Consider the following 22,529-nt stretch of genomic DNA (forward strand, 5'->3'; position numbering starts at 1 on the left):
CTCTCAATGCCCGTATATCAGTGAAACGTCAGGAATTTGAAGGTAATTTCTTTTTACCAGTTTCGACGCAAGAAAATTTAACTAGGGACTTTTTTTTTTGCTTTTCTTAATGCTGTGTGGTCTCCCTTTAACGATGAGCAACCAACTAAACCCAAGTACAAGTCGGGATACTGTCCAAATTCACAACCATTTTGTGGGAACGATCATTACAACATTACAGGGCGCTACTATTACGCTTGCCAGTGTATTTTTCTTCTAAGACGGTCTGAACTGCCATTTAATGCAAAAAACATGTCAAGTCGGAATTTTCACGTCAGTCAGTATAATTCTAGGCATCCGTTACCGAAAACTTTTTTTTTTTTACAACTGCTTTAGCAATACGCACCCAGTGATGAATTCGGCGTTGCCCCAATTTATACACAAGACAAAAGAGATTGGTCGCTGCAAACGCTACGAATGAGGTACACGGCGCGCGTCTTTCCATCTCACATTCGGTGCTGCAAAATATGCGTACATTGATGAGCCACTTTCAGCATGTACCGCTACCTTGCACGTTTCGATGTCAAATACTTCGTATACTGCGCATCACGCACACGTGAATATCTGAATTCATTTCGGCTGTATCTGGGAGAGTGCAGCTATGTTAGTGTTATTCGGCGCAGCATATTTCGTACAACTTCAGCATTCACCAATCAGGCCTGTTAAACAGTGTGGCGGACGTGCACTCAAGTAAGAGCGTTCTAAAACCGAACAAGAAGCTTGATGCTTTTTTCCAACATGAGCTAACGCCTGCTATCAGAACGATCAAGGCAATGCGCTGATCCATCATATGTATCACGATAATCACATAGCTCGGTTCATGGTGTTAAAATCTAGCACCTTCTTTCCCTTTCGTTTTCCATGCGCAGCTATCCAGTCTGGTGACCGCCATTGGTGGCACAATGGGCATCTACTTGGGCCTGTCGTTCTTGACGCTGTTCAGCGTAGTCGACACCGTGGCTACGGCGCTCGCAGATACGGTCGCCTCGCTCAGAGCCGTGAATGCGGCGACCTCTGGACGCGAGCGCTACGAGCTGTCAGCCCGCTGAACTGAGCCTATTTATGGGGTCCCTTGCAAATCATGCCAGCGACAGCACTTTCTCACGCAGAAAACGCCAAGCGTCTATTTTCTATTTTTTTTTTTTGCGCATGTTGATGTTCTGGGCTATTCGGTCTCCGTTGTAGCCCTGTTAGCCAATCAGAGAAGGCAAGATGGCGATTTTGACAGCATGGCGGTATTCGACAGCGTCCAAAACAGCCCCCACGGAGGCTTGTTCATGCCAGCGTGTCAGATTAGATAACCCAAGGTGCAACAGCGCTTGCAGCTTTTGATGCGTTTCATGAGTTTACATATATATGCCAGTTTAGCAACAACGTAGGCTGCAAGAGGTGTTGCGCAGAAAGCCATGGAAACATCCCTTTGCCAGAAGCGCATGCAAATATTTCGCAAGCCATTTCTCGACTTCTCTGCTCCGACAGTTGTCGCTGAATGGTCGTTAGAAAGGCAACACTGCAAGGACGACGCATGCACTCCGTGAATCGCTATTTGTACTGTGTCAGTTCATGGTACTGCAGTACTCGCTGTTTAATTGGTAAACATTCCACGCACAGACTGAAGCACACTTGTCTAGAGTTGCCGCGAGGCCGACTGCTGTGGACAGCGCCAGCATCCCTAAAGGCAACCTGTGCTGAAACTTTGCGTATCAACAGCAGTGCCAGAGCACACAGCCTATGGCCAATGGTGGAAACATTCTTCAGCAGCCCATGCTGTGGTTTCACGTCAGCAGATTTCCCTACTGATCCTGAGGAACATGTGTCAAGATTCTGGCCCAACTGGGAACTGGCGTGCCAGAACACGAGCGCACATGCTTCTCCAACAGACATGGGTATGGCCAGAGCTTGCTTGGATGCATAGAGCTAAAGCAGGTTGACACAGGTGTGCGTTTTATCCTCCAAAATTTAGTATCATTTTCGTGGCCTCCCTAGCAGATGGTGTCAGCACATTTCAGCTGCACACTCAAACTGCCGTAGCACCTCCTAGCTAGCGCTGGTTCCCCATAGTTGCTACCTCGAAGTAGCTGCTGGGTTCAACACGTTTCTCCTATAACCCATGCAACCAGCAAGCAGAATGACCATGCGTGTTCTCAGTGCACCGTCGGCCTGTGCTTTTGTTTCTTTAAATGGCGACAAACTGGCGCAAATGAAAACGTTGGGACCACTCTAGACAAGTGCGATTCCAACTGTACCTGTGAATGTGCAAGTGACCAGGTTTTGACTTCGAAAGTTAAGACAGCCTGTTCGAAGTAACAGCGTCAGGACTCCTTATTTTCAAATGACTGAAAGTTGAGCAAGCTCATAGAAGGATACATGGTATCGAAAGGCAGACGTGCAAACACGGATGCAAGGTAGAACAGAAAGGAAAACACAAACGGCCCTCCTTTCCTTTGTAACATGATCCTCGCGAAGCAGTTACACAACCCAGTCAATACATTTGAGCACGCAAATAGACCACATCATCCAGGAAAACATAACATCTGATATAGCTTGCTGAAACGCTACAAATGACGCAAAAATCTGTCCTAAATCTTTATTTGAACTTGAATAGAAAGCTAACAAAGCATTAACAAAGTGTTCAATAATGCACATTATTGCTGCTTACCGGTTACGTTTTAAGACTTTTTTGGGGGGAGCAGTCATAATCATTATTCACTAAAGTTGTGATCTCAGTCTGGTGCTTGCATCGAATTCTCGACAACAGTAGCTTCCGTTCGAGCCCTCTCAGCTTTTTGAGCTTCTACGCAGCGGTGTCATATCAAAGTCACTGCACCGAGGCATATGGCCGAAGCATTGTTGCGCAACGGAGGCCACCGGTCTATCACTAAGGCCGTGCTAAATTGTCTTCGATTGTATCTCGGAGATCTTGCAAAAGTATATATCCAAATAAGCAAATGCATTGCCTTCCGGCTGCTTCATTGTCTCCACTCTGAAGCAATGTTGTTCTGCCAAAAGTTTTGGAAAGCCGGTCATCGAGTATTGATCTTGTCCAAGAAAGTGTTAGTGCGACACAATTGCTTTAAGCGTAAAGCGTCATAAGGGGAGATCCCTTAGCGCGGACTGCAGTCTTGCTTGCCTTCACTAAGACAGACAGCAGCACCACTGGATCGCTGCCCCATCCCGCTTTGCTGTATCAGCGCTTTGCTGTATCAGCACCATGTGCCATAGTCGCATATAAATAGGAGTCATGGCAAGGGTGTAGCCATCAGGGTGCACCAGAAAAGAGCAGTGTCAAATGTTAGCGATTGACTACATAAAGAACCAAAACAAGAATAGACAACTTAGGCTTTCATGTGCATTTATTGGTCCCAATGAGGTAACATTGTTAAAAGCCAGATTAAAACATCATATAAAGATCTGGCATCATCAATGAGAACCAACTATTTCCTTCATGAATGTGCCCAGCCTCAGAAACTCCTTGCAGAGGACTGTTGAGGTGAACACATGAAGGATCTTATACACTCTACAAAACATGTCTTCATCTGTGAGATATTTACAAAACAAACATAGCAAAAGCCCATTCGAGCTTTCGCTGACATAATATACTACTGGATCTGCTAATAATGAATTTCAATATACCTAGCTACGATTGCCTAAAGCATCATTACAATACTGTATTAAAAGCCATGAGTATTCCATTTTTCGCATTGCACAGATTGATGTGACAGGCCAAGATTGTCAATAAATAAAGTAATTAAAGTACAGTGTCTGATTGCAACTTTATTTTATCCCTCTACAGTATTCGTGTCCTACCACTGTCAGCCGATTTTGAAGGCTTTAGTGCCATTCAGCTCAAATAACATGGCACCTACATTAACAGCAGCTGTCTACTTCAGTTCCGAAAAATCTACTAAACCACTTTCTGCAACTTGCTTAACATCAGACAGTGATTAGAAGGGGCTTCTCCTTCATATAGTTTTGCCATGTTTATCAACCCTATATAGAAGATCGGCACTTGTAACATTATGGCACAATGGTTGCTTGCACGATACAGCAGTGAAAACCCCTGTGAACAACAGCAAGCACAATGAAACTCTCAATTAATAATATTTCATTTACCAGTTATGTAGTACTACTAAATATATATATATTATCATCTCACTGCACTTAAAGGCCAACTGCAAACCAATTTATGAACACATAAAAAGTGTAATTTCAGTAATGCACATAGAGCAGCCGCTGTGCAAAATTTAACTTTTGAAAAATATGTGGATATGGCACAAACAACTTGCAAAAATAGACAATTTTGATTCTAAAATTGAGGGAAGAGGGGGAACGCCATTACCTCTCACTGAAGAACCCAGAACATTGAGAACAAGATTGAGAAGCAAGATTAGGGGGCACCTGTGGCACATTGAAGATCTGCGAGACAATGCGCTGAGAACTGCGTTATATCTGCTAACCACCAGGGCATGTGTAGCCTGGTTAGATTTTGCCAAGCTTGGTGCAATACATAACTACTCATATATAACCAACTGAGCCAAAGTGAAAATTTGGTGCAGTTGGCCTTTAAGACTACAAGCAGTGGTGGATGCAAGGCTTTTGTATCAAAGACAACTTAAAGAAAAAAACTGAAAGAGCCCAGTGGTGAAAGAAAGAGTTGAGCTGTTTTTTTTTTAAAGATATTGAGATCAGCAGTAATTTTTCAACCTTTTCTAAGCTTTCCTGATTTAACAAAGTCCTTCAGACTTACAAAGCCGAGAAGGAAAAAAAGAAGGTTGCGCTAACATTTGCTGTAACACAACGTGCAGCTGCTGAACATGCTTCAATGAAGAGAACACACAGTATCACATATGCTTACCGTTATAATAAGGTTTTCAAGCTCAAGCCAAGATAAACTATTACAAGAGTCTGCATTTACAGCTGACTACAGCTTTTTGATCAAAGCAGTCAGTCATATCAAGAAAACTCCTCCCTTATTTTATTATATGGCCGGCACAACATTTTAGCAATGCAGGGAGGTAGTGGGGGCTGCTACCCTTGGAACACTGGACAATTATTCATCACAAGTGCTTCTATGAGGCACATGACAACAAAGGCACAAAATATATGTTCGCGCACCAATGGCATGGAGAACATTGCGATTCTTGGCAGCAGAGACATGAAACGCAAGTTCAGTTTTATGATACAGGTACTCAAAATGCCATTCCAAGTGGAATGTAAGGACAATACATTTGTTGGGCACACATGGACCAAACCATTCCTAATACAAGGACATGCTGGACTTCCTACTCATTGGTAAGCACCGTACATACCTTAAAGGAACACTGTGGAGAAATAGCAAGGTAAATAACCTGGATTTGTATATCACATCACCAAGTACCAAACAAGTGAGTGAGACCATGATCTGAGCCTTCACAAGCCACAAAAGATACGAGAAAGGAACAGAGGTGGAAGCACCACTAGGATTATGTTCAAATTCCTTCGAAAGCAAGAGCAGGCTATGGCTGGCAACTTTTTGAACATTTTCCTGAGCAGAAACAATCCAAATATTCGAGGGTATATGTTGCGATGTCACACTAATGTCATCGCCACCGTAGTTCTGGCACAAAATTTGAGAACAGAACTTTCTTTGCCGATACCGTTTATGTAAAAAAAGAAATGCAAATAAGGTTCTAAGAGAATCCAATTCAGCAATAAATGTATTTCTCATTAGTGTTCTTTTAAAGCAGCCTCCTGGCATGGAGCAATCATCCCTATGCATCCTGTACCTCAACACAAGAAAATCATGCGACCATGACTATGGCTCGGGTTGCAAGTGGAGTGATGCAGGAGGAGTTACTTTGTTACCTAATGTGCAGGGTAATAAGAATGAGCTAGACTATGGATTTACCCCCTTCCCATCTTTCCCCAATCATTCAAGCAAGAATGAATTTACCCATACATGGGACATAACCTGTCGATAGTTCTTAACCCTTCCTGAACTGAAGTGCAAGAAATGGATGCAACACAAACGGGCAGTGATAATGCAGCTACTGTGGTATTTGTTATGTTTCTGAAGCTGCAAGCTCAGCGGATGAGTACAGGGATGTTTAACATAAAAAAATTTGTCTATTTGTAAGCACCATCGACATGTTTCATTATTTGCAAACCTGGCTAGCTGGCATTAGTGTTTAAAAGGCGCAATAAATGCCCGTTTGATTGTTCGGACTACCTTGTTGTGGTTCTTTTGTCCCAAGAGCACGACTGAGAGCCTAGAAAGGTCAGTCATTCCAACGAAAGTTTGGCATAAATTGGTTAAATAGTGTCACAAGATATCGGCACCACCACTTCTGCTATGCAGACACTTGTGATGCTCTCACAAAAATTCTCACCAAGTGGGTTCTGCTTTGCAGAGGAGAACAGTAGAAGCATCAGACTTGATATACAGGGTGTCCCACATAACTTAAACCAAGAACTTAAACATGAAAGGCGCGTCAGAAGCGAATTGAACTGATTGCATACTATTATATAGTCTTAGTATTATATATTATATAGGCATTAATAGTCTATAGTAACTCAGACAATCTTAAACAGTTGGACAATTAAACAATTAATTACCGAGTTATCGAGAAAACAAAGAATTGTCCGAGTTACTATAGGCTATTGCGAATAGCATGCATTGGGTTCAATTCGCTTCCGACACACCTTTTATTTTTAAATTCTTGGCTCAAGTTATGTAGGACACCATATATAACTGGCTGCTCTCTATACCATTACAGTAACACCTGGTTAATTCGACCCTCAAATAATTCGGACTCGTTCTCTGGTCCCGGCAGGCATATGCATTATTTAAAGTAATGAAACTCATTAATTCAGACGTATTTGGCCACACATCGCTTAATTCAGACAACTCTTGGAGCTCGGCGAGCACGGAGCACTGCAAATGAGTGATGCAAAAGAGCAAGAACAGCGTTAGCGTTCACGAAAATGAAGTGGCGGAGTTCACATCACCATCGTCATAAGAGGAAATCAAACGTCAATGATAGTGACGCCAGAACGTGTTGTGCTTATTTGAGCTTTTTAAGCCTTTCTTCTTGCATCTACAGCTGCACTTAGCACCACATTGGCCACATGCCTTCACAACTGCGTCATTGCCATACATGATCCTGTCGATAGCAGCACGGCAGTTGCAGCAGACCATAGTTTTATTTTTACTCAGTGCGAAGCTGTCTAGGATGAAGAGCACCGCCTACATCGCGATGGGCGTTTACCTGGCGACAGTGGTGAAAAAATAATCGGGATGTGCACACGGTAGTAAAAAGAGTCTCAGATGAAGGCCGTGACCGCGCTGTGAAGAAAGTTACGAGGTCTCCGCTACTGCGAGCACTAATCAGTCACGAGATGAGAATTGCAGTTTTCACACTGCTTTTGTGCAAAATAGCAACAGGATTTGCTGATTCGTTCAATAAACAAAAACATGTTGATGTAGTAGGCGTTTACTTGTTTTCTTGATACCTTCAATAATTCGACATTCGGTTAATTTGGACATTTCTTTCGGTTCCGTGAAATTCGAATTAACAAGGTTTTACTGTACGACTTGCTCAAAAAAAGAAAGAAAGAAGAGAACCAGCAAAAAATAGACTGCTCTTATCTAAAAGCCCAGATATATGACCAGACAGGCTAGAACAAGGGGGGGGCTCCACTCAGCCTGAGCAATTGTCATCTTATCCTTCTTATGCCATAACCAATAGGATAAGTATCACAAGCTGTCTACTAAAATGCTACTTTTTCCCTCTTTTACATTAATATGACTAAAGTGAATGTTTAGGCATGTTGGTAGGACATGAATGCAGCTTTTTGCGCACAAGACGAGGACGAGAAAGAGACAGACACACGAGTGCAGTGTCTCAGCTTCTTTCTCGTCCTCGTCTTGCGTGCAAAAAGCTGCATTAATATGACAGTAATAAATGCTTAGATTTCTTTTTCTTGTACACAAAGCAGCTGTGCTTGAGAGATAACGTGGGAACTCCTGTTGTAACTATGATAATGAACTGATGCTCATGATTAAAATAAAGGTGTTGAATAATCATACCTTACAGTGTTCAATGAACAGAGTGCTGTGTTTAGCAAATGATTATTTATATATTTGTTTCGCTGCATTGAATTGATGAAAGAAGGCGGAAAAAAAAAAACCCACTAATAACATGCATCAACCAGGCCACATCATCACCTTGTGCACAAGGCGGGCTCCTTGGCTTGTGATAAATTGATAAGGTGTTCTGTTCATCAAATCACCCATCTTCTATGAAATCGCCTTTCACGGACAGCTCAACAATTAAAAAAGTAGTGGTGCTATTAAAGATAAAAAATAATCAAGTGGTATTAAAATACAGCACCAGGAAACATTCAATGCTCTAATCACACGTAAACAACTTTCAGTATCACCGAGTAAACTCGTGAAAGAGCACACTCCAGACTCGGATAAGGACCAGTTGAGCGACGTGCAGGCACATGTGGTGGAACATCAAGATACACACATACACATTGAAAATGCAATGTACAACATCAGAAGTCATAAACAGGGCATGACTTCACCCAAGAAGGGCTGAAACAATTGGTGAAGCAGGATCAGTGATACTCCACTTGGTGTGTGTGACTCATGCAGCGGTGGGAATGAAGATGATGGAAATGTGAGACCACAACATACTGTGACCTAGTGGCATATCAGTGCCATATTGTGGTTCTCTTTTTCGCATCTGAAATAAGAAACAGCTTTTTATCATTTAGTTATCAGTCCTACATAACTTTTCATTCCAGAAAATAACAATCTTATTAAAGAAACCTACAAGACCAATATCCTTCAGGACAAATAGGCTTATAAACATGTGTCATATTGAATCATACTAAAAGAAACAAAACAATGTGATTATAAGTGACTGTAAATATATAATGTTTATCAAGGAAAGCAAGGCTATGAGGCTTATGTTCATTATTTTGTAAGACCTGCGCTTATCTTGCAGTTAGCTGTACAATATGAACAATCACATTCGTAGCATTTTTAACTACCACAATTAAGGACCACAGTAAAAAAAATATGCACATGGCTTTCAAATGTAGCTTGCATGCCAACTTCATGCCATTATAATAGGTTCAAGCGATAGCTGCAACTAATAAACTCTAATGCCTATACTGGCTGTAACAGTTTCATTTCAGCACACATAATCATGTTGGGGCCCACAAAAGACAAGTTGAAGCACAGAAGGAGGCCTTCGATAATTACGTAAGCAACTCCAAGATTGTCGCTGCCAGAATAGCCGTGATATGCCATGCAGCATATAGTTTTACAGCCATAATGATGAGGGGGGAGAGGCACTTAACTCACGAAGCAGAAAAACATGCGAATCAAAACCTTCAAATTTTAAATTTTGAAATTATACTGGAGTGCAGTGTGTAATGGTGCTCTGTTATGAGCTATTACTCAGTCGTTCATGGGAGAGCGCACCTTCCAACTATTCAGAAAGCTCTCCATGTCATTACATCAGTGCACAGCTGAACACTGCTACACTGAACATTGCTCTAGTAAGGATAGACAAATATTAGTATGTCATCATATAATAAATAATTAAGGGAACAAAAACTTCACCTACGGCATCTATTATTAACATCTTCAAGCTCACAATGACCGTTACAGCAATTCTTCCACAGTGCACAGAAACATGGTTTGTACAATCTGTATTTTTCACTGAACATGCCATGGATACATTAATTAGCACATGGTGGCTAACCGCAACAATGGCAAATTAGCCATTATGATGCAGCACAACTTAAGGTCAACCTAGTTTATTTCTAACTCCATCTTTTTTACCATGAACATGCTTTTAAACAGGACATACGTTTCACAAACCAAAAACAACAAATAAATAAAAATGTCAGACAACTTATTACAGCCAAAACTAAGACAGAGCAATGCATAAGAAGCCAAGCACACATTTTAAGACAGCTCTCTATCAAATGGCGAAGCAAGAAGGAAACAAGCGCAACGCAATACCAGCATGCTGACCCCAATCGTTGCTGCAGCATGCAAGGCATCAGTTGAACATGCTACCAAGTGCTAAGGAATGCAAGCAACTTGCCTGCAGTGCTGCTGTTGCTTTCAGGTGCCTTCTGAATGGCCTGTACGCTCCCCGGAGCATTGCCATTTCGCCGACTAATGAAGTCTGCCAAAGGGTCCTGGCAACAAAAGACATGGCCATTGTGTTATTATCAACAAATGAATAACGCAAACATGCACTTAAGAAGTTGCAAGGCCCAAATTCTTAGCGCATCCAAGATTGCCTAGAAATAGAGTCTACAATTTCGAAGTTTATGTGATCATTGCACCTGTCACTGAGAAAAGCATGGTTACGATTATGATATTGTACCTACGAGTAAGGTAAACAATTCAACTCTGGCTTAAAAATTATTATGGCTCTCTGGCTTAAAAATTATTTTTAAAAAATATTATGCCTGTTCGATATCATCGTAGACTTGTGTAGGATGGAACTGTTTGCTACATCGTCTTTGGCCTCCATCTTCGTGTCGTAGGTCAAGTGTACTTGCTAAACCGAAACATTTTTCTTGGCATCTAGAAGTTGCTGTCTTTTAATACATTTTATTCTTGTAACACAGAAAGGTTCCCATGTCTTCAGAAATGCAGAAAGTTCAGAATACAGTGTTGTTTATAATTACCCGGCAGAGTTAGTCACCTAAAGGCGACACTGAAAGAACCGGCAGGCGAAATACAATATATTGGCAAAGTCTAGTTTAGTCTAAATGGTAAATTTATCAGTGTGGTCGCTTCTCCCAAAGTCAACGTTTAGCATTCTAGGTCTATGCACCCGTTCCATTCCAACTCCATTTAGGGTGTCTACGCCCTAGTCACCACTCCACAACTCTGGTCAATACTAAGTGACCGATGACCATTCACCGCATCGCGTGGGACGGCAACCCTTTAGGTTAGATGTAGTTTCTTCCAGAGGCCTTTCGTGTGAGAGTTCAGGCTCTTCAACTCACCCGTCCAGTGAGTTCCAAAATCTTCTGCTGCATGTAGAGCAGGCGACCCCTCTGGTATTCGTAGCTAGAAAGCAAGCATTCACAAATGAAGATGGGGCAGCGTTATGGAAATAAGATTTTGTGTCTCTAAAATAATAAGTGAGAGGTATTTGCAATAGCAGTTCGGCAGAAACCCATCACAATTTCACAATTATTTTGCCAAATGCCTAAGGACACTGAGGGAAAATATGTCAAAGTGCCTAAATGGGCCCTAAAACAACTTGTGGCCCATTCGGCTGGTATTTCTAGAGTGCTGTCAGAAAATCTAGGTCAAGTAATATGACACTGAAGTTGGATTGCACAGACAAAGGCCTTTAATGGTGTTATTAGGGTTTTGTTATCATAGGAGCATGCTTATTGTCACAATAATAGTCAGTTACTCTTAAGACATGTGAAGCTTCACAAGAGTGCTTGCAAACCAGTCAAATGTGCCATTAAACGACATGCTACTAAGAAGCAACTGACCATGCGAGTGACAGGTGCTTGTAGTTCAGACTGTTATGGTGCACCCGGAGGCAAACATTTGCAATCCGACCGATTGCCTTTGCCGTTCACAATATCGACATGGAGGTCGCCCCCTTCCCCGACTGTAGCAATATCTTTTGTTTTCACTGATAGATCTTATAGTTTTAAACATCAATATGGTATCCATGGCAAGGAAAAACACTACAAATGGCCCGATGCCAACAGAATTGCCGAGTTTCCAGTATGGGCAGGCCTTTATGGGCGATGTTCAGGGAGATATGACAAGAGCTATTGCCACGCCGCAGGCATCAGAGTTAACAGTTAGGCTTGTGCACAAGAACACAGCACAAAAATTTTACGTTCTATACGTACTGACACTCCTCCTGCTGAAATGACGTGTGCACTGAACATGGCTGGCTGAGAATCATGACTATGTCACCCTCAACTTGTGGCCTCACAGTTTTCAAGATCTAGACCTGCTAGACTAGTATATGTAAAGGACTTCACAAGGAAGGAGCCTAAGCAATAGGCATACAACAGGAGAGACTTGCTGAAACCTGTCAATGTGCTTGAATGGCCAACGTCAAAAACGACCAACTCATCTGAGCATGCAGCTGTTCTCAAAACCATCCAGAGTGAGTTACTGAGGATGAAAGTAGTTCAATTCAGCAACATAAGAGCCTTGAACGCACATATATAATTTTGTCTCTGATCTCATACCCTTGGTACATCTGTTTTCCTATTACTCTCGTTTCACTTGTCCAAACCTTTCCTGCATCTCCTGTAACGTATGCATCACTACACAAACTATGAAACTTATTTGTGTCAATTAAATGCATCTGTAACTAGTGCACCACAAGCATGCTGTTGCAATGAAGTTATGAAAATTACACATGCAGCCCTTGTTCAGATGTCACTAGGAAGACAAAGGGGCTTTCAATGCATGCAAGAGCAACACAATAACTCCACAGCATACATAAGTTAGGAGGCATCAAATGATGTCCGTTGATAGTTTCCAATGTCATACAAATGCAAAGCAATGACGCTCACCCAGCCTGCTGCAGGCAGCTCACCCACTCATCACAGTGCTTCTGTGTTGTGCACGTGAACAGATGCTTTCGGTCCGCATCATCTAAGAACGCTAAAAATGAATGCAGAAAGCAATCAAAAACAAAGACAACAGAAACTTTACAGATTAAGATATTACTAGAGTATCTGTGCACTAATATAGAGCGTCCAACACATCACAAGTCTGCCGTTTGCCTCTTCGCCACGAGATCCAGTCAACTGCGTGCGAGAAAGACGCCACCCATTGTAGCTTGCAAGCAGAGACTCTTAAACAAGTAGACATATCGGGAATAAAGTTTAGCTCGACAAAGTTCAATAACGTTCAACACCACATGACCGCTGCGATATTCGGTGCACCGTAGATTTCTCTAAATATGAATGTAAAAGGGAACATCATGCAAATCAGTTACACTTCCCGCATATGCACTGATCATGTGGGAAACGAAAAGGTCCCCTGAGCCCTTCACCTTGTCGAAAAATTCGTCTTAGCAGAGTCCCATTTCAAGGCGAGCCGTACTGTACCGTACTTTCAGAACGTCAAAGTTATTTGCAACTCTGTTGAAGGCACACTGTCATATAATCAGTCACACAGACATTAAACTGTGGTACACAACCCCTCTTCAAAGTTCGGCAGATCAAGCGGACACTCGCACGTACTCACTCGCCAATATTTTCGCAGGCTCCAACGCTCCCACTCTCATGTGTGCTTGCACTCCCTGTCACCCTCTCTGTTACCTGTATTCACGCCAAATACCACTCGCCAACATTCACTGGCGTCCACAGCCCCTTCCATTCACACTTCGTGGCACCTACTAAAGGTACCTACTACCTAAAGGTACCTACTACAAGTGAGTGGGATTGGCGCACTTGCACCCAATCCCACTCACTGCCATTCACTCAGATTCAGACTAACTTGCATTTGAAATCACAGACTCACTCCTGTTTACACTAACATCCTCTCAAACTCACCCCCATTCATACTCAAGTCGGCTCACTTGTAACTCACTAATGCTCTATGGTGTGATCGTTTTTAAGTTTTCTGGAATCTTTAAAAAAATCGCCTTTGGCAGATACAGTAGTTCTTATTCTAGAGCTGGATTATTCAAAGTGGCGGAGATCATTAGCACGGGAAATAGACACATATTCAAACTAGTTAGCAAATATTTACTAATAAACTTAATTACTTTATGGCATATATATTGCAATTTACAACTTGTAGCCAGTGAGTTTACAAGATGCATCCATTAGAAATGAATCTCCAGGATGACACAAGTTTCGAGATATTACTTCCCAAAGTGTGAGACGAAATACATGGGCATTCCAGTTATTTTTGTGTTTCAATGCATAAAAGAGCGTCTTATTAAAAAACTAAGTGGAACAACAGTGAATTTTTTCGGTGTGTTTGATGGTGCATATCTCCAAACTGGGGTCATTGTGGAAATTTACTGCAAGTGGATACACCTTTCAAGCTTACCAGTTACAATTCATAAATTGCAATATGTGTATGTAAGTGATTATTTAATAAGTTAATTAGCAAACTTCTGTTAATTACTTGAATATGAGCCTCAATTTCTCGTGCAAGTAATGTTCTAGTTGCAGATATAGAGCAGCTTCGGTGCAAAATTTTACGTTTGAGACACAAGTGGGTACATCACAGAAAACCAGCAAAAACACAGTGCATGCACAATTTGCAACTCAAATTACAAGAAAAATTCTGAGGTTCCGAGGACACTGAAGGCAAAATTCAAGGAGCATTAAGCTGGTCTTAGTTATGCACTTTGACACACGAGTATTCAAGTTTCTTACTTTAGCTACAGTTCTCTCCCAACAAAAACCTCGGCCTCACTTTTCTTGTTTGCATACTTGTTTGTTTAACTGAGTGTCTACACTTTATTAAGGGCAGATGTGAGTTGAAAAAAATTATTTTCAGACATTTTCGTTTTTTTTTCCGATTGTTTTGAAGTCCTTGAACATTCTGCTTCCTTGTCCAGAAAAATCAAAGTGAAGCATACTATTTCTCTGCTTGATGTTCATCATTTTTTATGAATACATTTCAGTTTATTTTCTATGGATACATTTATTTAAAACTTTCAATTGGAGCTTTCCCCTTCTGCATTATTGAGCAATTCTCAAAGTTTGTGCCCACTTTTCTTTTTATGGTTCTACACGACTTACTCCAACAAAATTTTGTACTCTCTTTTTTAAGCTGTGCAGAATGCCAATATCTATCAGTAATTGCAATATTCTCGTGACATCATTAGCAAATTTGAGCCTACTTCTCAGAAGCACAGAAAAAAGAAGCATTACAACTTTGCAAATCTTTTTTCCAATATATATTACTTTTACACAACACTTCCAGCTAGTATTCGGCATTCTAACATTACTAAAGAGTAGGTTAGGCTGTTTTCTTATGTTCCTTATGAAAAAGTAATATTTAAGAAGTAATACACAAAATTCCCTCGTTTTTCTTCTTTTCGGCAACACTGAAGAAAAACTATAGAGACTACAGAAAATCTAATTAGTGTAATGGAATAGGAAGAAAAAGAACCTTACAAGCACACAATATTTTGTCGCATTATGACACTTATTAAAGAACAGGGTGAAAAACAGTAATGAAAAAATTATGTTCAGCCAGAAGCAACAGTGTGATCATGTTTAACATGATAGCAAACAACTTGCAACATTGCTGTTGCACCCAAAGGAACCGTACAATTTAGTGCTGTTGTTCCCTACAGTAAAATTGGCTGCGCATCTTTTACTTCTTGAATACGCGCAAAACATACAGTGCCTGTATGAGCATACAGTGCCTGTGGTTGTGTTAGTACGACTGCATCTTCTTACGGGCAATTAATAACAAATGCTGCAGTCAGCACACACATACTAAGAAAGCATTATGTGGGCAACACTACACAGGCATTTTAAGCTCTACGCCTTTAAACCACGATGGCAATCATGCTCCACTGAAGTGCTGGTTTTGAAGACATCAAATCGCTCTCCCAAGGTCAGCAGTACAGAAGGTTTTCAAGGAAGCATACAAAACTTCATTTTTTTGCACTCTGTGAATATTGCGACCTTCAGCGTTTTTGGCATGCGTCTGCATTAACTGGCATACACGCCATTTTAAACTGCAACACAAAAGAATTAATCCGTGGACAAACGCACCTATAGAAAATGCAAACGCATAGTCGACGCTTGGTTCGTGCTGAACCTTGCAGCATTCGATGACAAATAGGCCCACAGGCTGAAAAAGAAAATCAGAAACTGAGCCACACACAGCGCTCCTAGCCAATTCCTTAGTAAAAGACATCTTAAATTCAGAAAGCTTGCTTCATCTCTGAGCATAGTTTTATGTCAAAAAAGTTCACCTGCAAAGCTTTACTGATATGATCACAATAGTGCAGCATGCCTCACAAATTTATCAGACACAGTTTTATCATATATAGTACAAACAAAAAGTTACTTTCTTTCAAGGGACATTATGCTTTGATTAGTATTGTAACAGCTCACTCAACCAATAACTTTAACAAACAAAACTTTGCAGGTAGGGTTTGTCCACAAGCAAGGCTGCCACCAAGTCTATACCGATGACACATGCTGCAAATGTGTACTTACACACATCAAAAGTTAATGTTAATGTTTGCTTAGTCACACATGATATGCACAAACATGAAAGAACTGCCACTCCAAAAAGAGGTGCACAATGCTTTAGGACAATCTTGGTCAGCAATTTCTCACGCACGCACGCACGCACGCATGCACACACACACACACACTAGAGAGAGAGAGAGATTGTGGAAACACATTTCACAGGCATTATATATAGGCAAAGCAAGTTCCAGATGCTCAGACGTCTAAAGATTTTTGAATATCAAATGAAAAACAAATACATGCTGATGATACCCAATATGGAAAAAAATACAATATCAGCGCACTTACCTCTTTCTCAAACACTCCCCCATATTCGTTCAAGCGAAAGTAGAACAGTAGGTTTCCTTTCAACTTGAACCATCTTTCCTTGAACACTGCAGGAAGAACAAATGTGGCAAGTCACCAATGGAGTATGTGGCAGTTCATTACAAAAAGCTGCTCAAAGAGAATTTATAGAAAATGTTGGCTGGTGCAGCAGTTCACCATCCAAAAGCAAATGGGAGGCGAAGAGGAGAGCATGGAGTTCTTATGTCACACAATAAATGGAAGATAAGCTTTATTTTTTTTTTTTTTTTGCATTCTGCCCCCATTGAAATATGGATGCAGTGGGCTGGAATCAAGCCTGCGACCTAAAACCTACTGAACCAAAATCTTATACAAGAACTATCTGCCTCTAAGTACTCCCTCTCTAATTCACACTTTCCTTTTTTTGTCTAGATAACAAGGAAACCTTTGATCTGATATAGCTTAAAGGGGTACAGACATTAAATTTCTGCATCAAAACAAAGGAATGACTGCTAATTACAGAGCATGACATAAACCTCTAGAACACACTCTAGAATTTATTTTCAAGTATTTTCTGCCAAGCGAATTTATTCCTTAAAAGCAGGAACCTAGCACGATGTCACAGGCTATCAATAGTTCCTTTCAATATCAATAATGAACACCTTTTTCAGGAAGTATAGCAACAGAAAATGGACCTCGAAAAGCCCTAATGGTGAAACAAGAAATGAAATTGACTTCATACTTTCTACTGATCCCAGCATAATGCAGGATGTAGAAGTGATAGATAGGGTAAAGTGCAGTGATCATAGGTTAGTGAGGGCTGGGATTCACCTCAATTTGAAGAGAGAAAGAGCAAAATTGGTCAAGAAGAGACAGGTCAACCTATAGGCAGTAAGGGTAAAAGCAGACAAATTCAGGCTGGCAGTTGCAAGCAAATATGCAGCCTTAGAACAGAGAGATGATGATGACATAGAGCTAATGAATGAAACCGTAATTAGGTTGACTTCAGAGGCAGCAACTGAAGTGGGAGGCAAGGCACCAAGGCAACCAGTAGGCAAGCTCTCCCAAGTAACAAAGGAGCTAATAAAGAAATGAAAAAAATTGAAAGTGTCCAACTCAAGAGATAGGATAGAATTCGCGGAACTGTCAAAACAGATCAACAAGGCGAAAATAAGGGATATTCGAAACTATAACGTGAGAAAGACTGAAGAAGCCATAAAAAATGGATGCAGCCTGAAATCAGTGAGAAAGAAACTTGGCATAGGACAAACCAAGATGTATGCACCAAAGGATATGCAGGGTAATATCATCAGCAATCTCAAAGATATAGTAGAAGCAGCGGAAGAATTCTATATTGACCTGTACAGTACCCAGAGGAGTCAGGATACCTCAATTAGAAACAGTAATGAACAGGATACAGAAACTCCTCCTATAACTAGCGATAAGGTCAGAAGGGCCTTGCAATACATGAAACGAGGAGGAGCGACAGAAGAAGATGGAATAACAGTCGATTTAATCAAAGATGGAGGAGACAATGCTTGGAAAACTGGCGGCTCTTTATACGAAGTGTTTATCGACTGCAAGGGTCCCAGAAAATTGGAAGAATGCAAACATTACACTAATCCACAAAAAGGGAGACATTAAAGAATTGAAAAATTATAGGCCCATTAGCTTACCCTTAGCATTATATAAAATATTTACCAAAATAATCTCCAATAGAATAATGGTAACACTGGACTTTAGTCAACCAAGGGAACAGGCTGGCTTCAGGAAGGGATACTCTACAATGGATCACATCCATGTCATCAATCAGGTAATCTAGGAATCTGCAGAGTACAAGCAGCCTCTCTATGTGGATTTCATAGATTACGAAAAGGCATTTGATTCAGTAGAGATACCAGCAGTCATAGAGGCATTACGTAATCAAGGAGTACAGAACACTTGCATAAATACCTTGGAAAATATCTACAGAGGTTCTACAGCTACCTTAATCCTGCACAGGAAAAGCAGGAAGATACCTATGAAGAGAGGGATAAGACAGGGAGACACAATCTCTCTAATAATATTCACTGTGTGCTTGGAAGAAGTATTCAAGCTATTAAACTGGGAAGGGTTAAGAGTAAAGATCGACGGCGAATGTCTCGGCAACCTTCGGTTTGCCGATGACATTGTTCTATTCAGCAACAAAGCAGGCGAGTTACAACAAATGATTGAGGACCTTAACAGAGAGAGTGTAAGAGTGGGATTGAAGATTAATATGCAGAAGACAAAGATAATAATAAATAGCCGGGCAAAGGAACAAGAGTTCAGGATGGCCAGTCGGCCTCTAGAGTCTGTGAAGGAGTATGTTTACCTAGGTCAATTAATCACCGGGAACCCTGTTCATGAGAAGGAAATTCACAGAAGAATAAAAATGGGTTGGATATATGGCAGACATTGCCAGCTCCTAACTGGAAGTTTACTATTATCATTGAAAAGGAAGGTGTACAATCAGTGCATTTTACCAGTGCTGACATATGGGGCAGAGACTTGGAGACTGACAAAGAAGCCTGAGAACAAGTTAAGGACCACGCAAAGAGCAATGGAATGAAGATTGCTAGGCATAACATTAAGAGACAGAAAGAGAGCGGTTTGGATCAGAGAGCAAAAGGGTATAGATAATATTCTAATTGACATCAAGAGAAAAAAATGGAGCGGGGCAGGTCATGTAATGCGCAGGTTAGATAACCATTGGACCATTAGGGTTACAGAATGGGTACCAAGAGAAGGGAAACGCAATTGAGGACGACAGAAGACTAGGTGGAGCAATGAAATCAGGAAACTCATGGGCACTAGTTGGAATCGATTGGCGCAGGACAGGGGTAATTGGAGATCGCAGGGAGAGGCCTTCGTCCTGCAGTGGACATAGAACAAGCTGATGATGATGATTTCATTTATCACTGATTTCAGAATATCGGTGAGCCAGCATGCTCCACGCTACCCACTAAGTGTACCTGCATCTTTCAGCATTCAGTATACACCATGGCAAATAATTTTGTGCTGCATACAATACCCTCATCTGTCTTCTCCCTTCATGTAGCTATAAAGTGCACAAGGCTCCAAAGATAAAGACCACACTGTAAAAATGCAACAATTTTGCACATTCGCAGGTTCTGCGATGCCCTATCATAAATGAGTGTATGGAAAGCACGTTAAAGGAGAAGTAATTTAAATTCTTGTATTACACTCAGGACTGTGTAGCACTCATAACTGCATCAACACACCATAGAGCTTACTACAACATTTGTAGGAATCTCTATGCATTAGACAACATAACAAAGTTTTGTGCATGAACAAGACTAAAGCGTTAAACAGGCGTTCGCCAAAGCCTTGGCTGGGTCTTGAAAACACATTATCGGCTTGAATATGCATCAGTGAACTGCGCCGAACAAAAAAGATAAGCAGCTGGCGCTACAGTGATAGTAACGGACACAATTCGTGTCGAGGTCGGACTGCACCGGCTCGCCAGCTTTCGAACAACATATGCAACCGACAGCGGTTGAAATTGACACTTCGCAAGCGCCGTCTGCACGCACCGCCTTGAAAGCAACCATTCAGAGATCTCGCATTTCAAAAGCAACAAAAGGCCGCACGCAGCGATCCGTCAAACAGCTTCGACACAGCTTCCGCCGTCAACTCCATGACGCTCCACTAAACGTCAGTGACAGGACATAGGGCTAGAAAACACGGGGTGAATTCTAATGTCATTCCATGACGCATTCTCGCGAAGTAAAAAAAAAAAAAAAACTGCGAGGTGATTTCCCAAACTGTCTGTTCATGAAATGAAACTGTCACGACTGTTGAGGGGGAGTTGCGGCTTGGAAGCAATTTAACAAGAACTCAAGGACTCCACTAGTCATTGCAGAAACATGCAGGCTCTGCACTGGCTGCTAGCCTGTTCAGTTCATTAAAATTAGTTCAAAGACTTATTTTGACAACGACAGTACAAGCAAACAACTGTACAGTCCCTTGTCAACTGTTGCAACCTGAGCAACTTGGAGGAATATGGTGCTACGGGGGAACTTCCAAGGAAATGCGGCCTTGAATTCAGTTGACACCTCGTCAAAAACACCGAGGAAGCAAAACAAACTTTACAAAACGACGAACTGGCGCACCTTCTCTGAAAGATAGGTTCCGGTGGTTCAGACGCCCTTCCTTGTCAGCAGCTCCTGCGGCAAGCGTTGCCATCTCTTTCTCGTTGAACCGCATGGTCGCTTCAAGTCCCAGGGTCCGCACTGAACGGTCAACACGAACGCTGCTCACTAAAGGACGGGGCAGGACGTTGTTACATAACGAAGTGCGTACTTCGCTTGCACTGCTCTCTTCGCTGACTGCTGCGAATCGCCATATTTGACTAGCGCATCAGCGATGATGATAGCGGCAAGTGAACCTATAGAACAAACGAGTCGCTTAAACTTCAAAGCTATCAGCTCTACGAACAAAGTTTAATTGAACCGAGAGCGTGCAGTAAAGAAATTTACAGCTTACGATAGCGCTAGCATTTCCTTTAGTCGGGGCCAGTCGCCAAGAAAACTACGTAAATGAGAGCTGCGAAGCGACGGCTTCAACATCCTAAAGCGCGTCTATTTAATTTTAATCGCGATCGGTTTCTTTGCGCAAGCTGTGCGAGGGCAGCATTGGCGAGGGAGACAATCGCGGTCGAGAATTTCGATCCAAATCGGGCTTGATCGCGATTGAAAGTGGTCGCGTGACACCGGTATTATATAGCCTATTTTTGTGAGACTCGGGTATCGCTCGCTTTCAAATGTGCCCGGAACTACTATTTTATAACATATGTGATCTACGAATTACTGTGATTGTTATGCCAAGAACTTTAGAAGGCAAAGAATGCATAGAAGCTACAATATCACTAATCTGGGATTTATTCGTGACTCGATAGTCCAACATCCTGTGCCAAGGAGTTTTGACAAAACATGAACCTAATTTGACAAGCATTATTTCTCCCGAAAAGCTCTTTACACTACGATTATCACTAGTCTTTTTCAGTGTTTTAGTCTTTCACTAGATTATTCAGTGTTCGAACAGTTGAGAATTAATTTAAACAAAGTCTCAAGCACTTTCAGTATTATGCATTGGCCAATACAGTGGTAAGCGTATCTTAAAGCAAAGAAACTGAAAAGTGCAGCGCCGTAACTGTCTCTCATTGTGAAAACTTCACAGCACTGCACAAGGGTAGGGGTAATAAAGGAGGATGGAGTTGCTAACAAAACATTACTGAAAGTTGCTAACAAAACGTTACTGGAGGCTTTGATACAAAGTATGACATCTGCCGCTACGCATGTGCAGCAGAACAAGCGACTTTACATTATGCCCCTTTATTTTTAAGAATTTAAGATGCATATTGAACAAATTTAGCACTTCAGCCTAAGCATACACGTAAAGCATTGCAGTCCACTCATTTTGTTCAGCCATTCTCAACGTTCCAGTACCATGCCCGTAAAAAGTTTTACACACTGAGTCAGAAAGGACCATTGTCTTGCGATACTAGTGGATCAGTATTAGCATACTATACTATGCATGCCGGCTGTAGCAGTACACTTAATAAGCATGCGTGCCTGACATAGTGCAACAAATGTACGGTTCCATTTCCCTTTTTCCACAGACCATGAGTAGGTTCCACTGCATGCGCATCTTATGAGCCAGGAGATGTGCACTAGTATGAAAATGCATGGATCCGTATGCAAAAACATATACCATTTCCATGACCAAATACAGCCAATAAATACCACTATCATTTCAGGTAAACTGCACTTTGCAGTTGCATATAGTACTAATGGCACCAGAATTGAGTGGAAGTGAGTGAAGAGTGCATGTTAAGCAAGATAAAACAGCATGGAGAAAGGTTGTTTCCTTTCTCTACACACACACACAACCTTGCACAATTTGTCATAGATGCT

The 22,529-nt window shown here is 41.5% G+C and overlaps 1 protein-coding gene across 1 annotated transcript; it reads right to left on the reverse strand.

The window, feature by feature from the left end:
• Nucleotides 1–3,374: 3,374 nt before the first annotated feature.
• On the reverse strand, nt 3,375–21,165 carry LOC142560322 (pleckstrin homology domain-containing family J member 1-like). The gene is made up of 7 exons (XM_075672321.1): nt 20,727–21,165; nt 16,576–16,661; nt 15,802–15,880; nt 12,622–12,712; nt 11,068–11,131; nt 10,149–10,245; nt 3,375–8,771 (listed from the first exon to the last, which is right to left on the reverse strand). The coding sequence occupies exons 1-7, from the start codon at nt 20,818–20,820 to the stop codon at nt 8,740–8,742; spliced, it is 543 nt and encodes a 180-aa protein (XP_075528436.1). The 5' UTR covers nt 20,821–21,165; the 3' UTR covers nt 3,375–8,739.
• Between the last annotated feature and the right edge of the window lie 1,364 nt (nt 21,166–22,529).

This window comes from Dermacentor variabilis, chromosome 10, assembly GCF_050947875.1.
Source record: "Dermacentor variabilis isolate Ectoservices chromosome 10, ASM5094787v1, whole genome shotgun sequence".
In the NCBI taxonomy this organism is placed as follows: Eukaryota; Metazoa; Arthropoda; class Arachnida; order Ixodida; family Ixodidae; genus Dermacentor; species Dermacentor variabilis.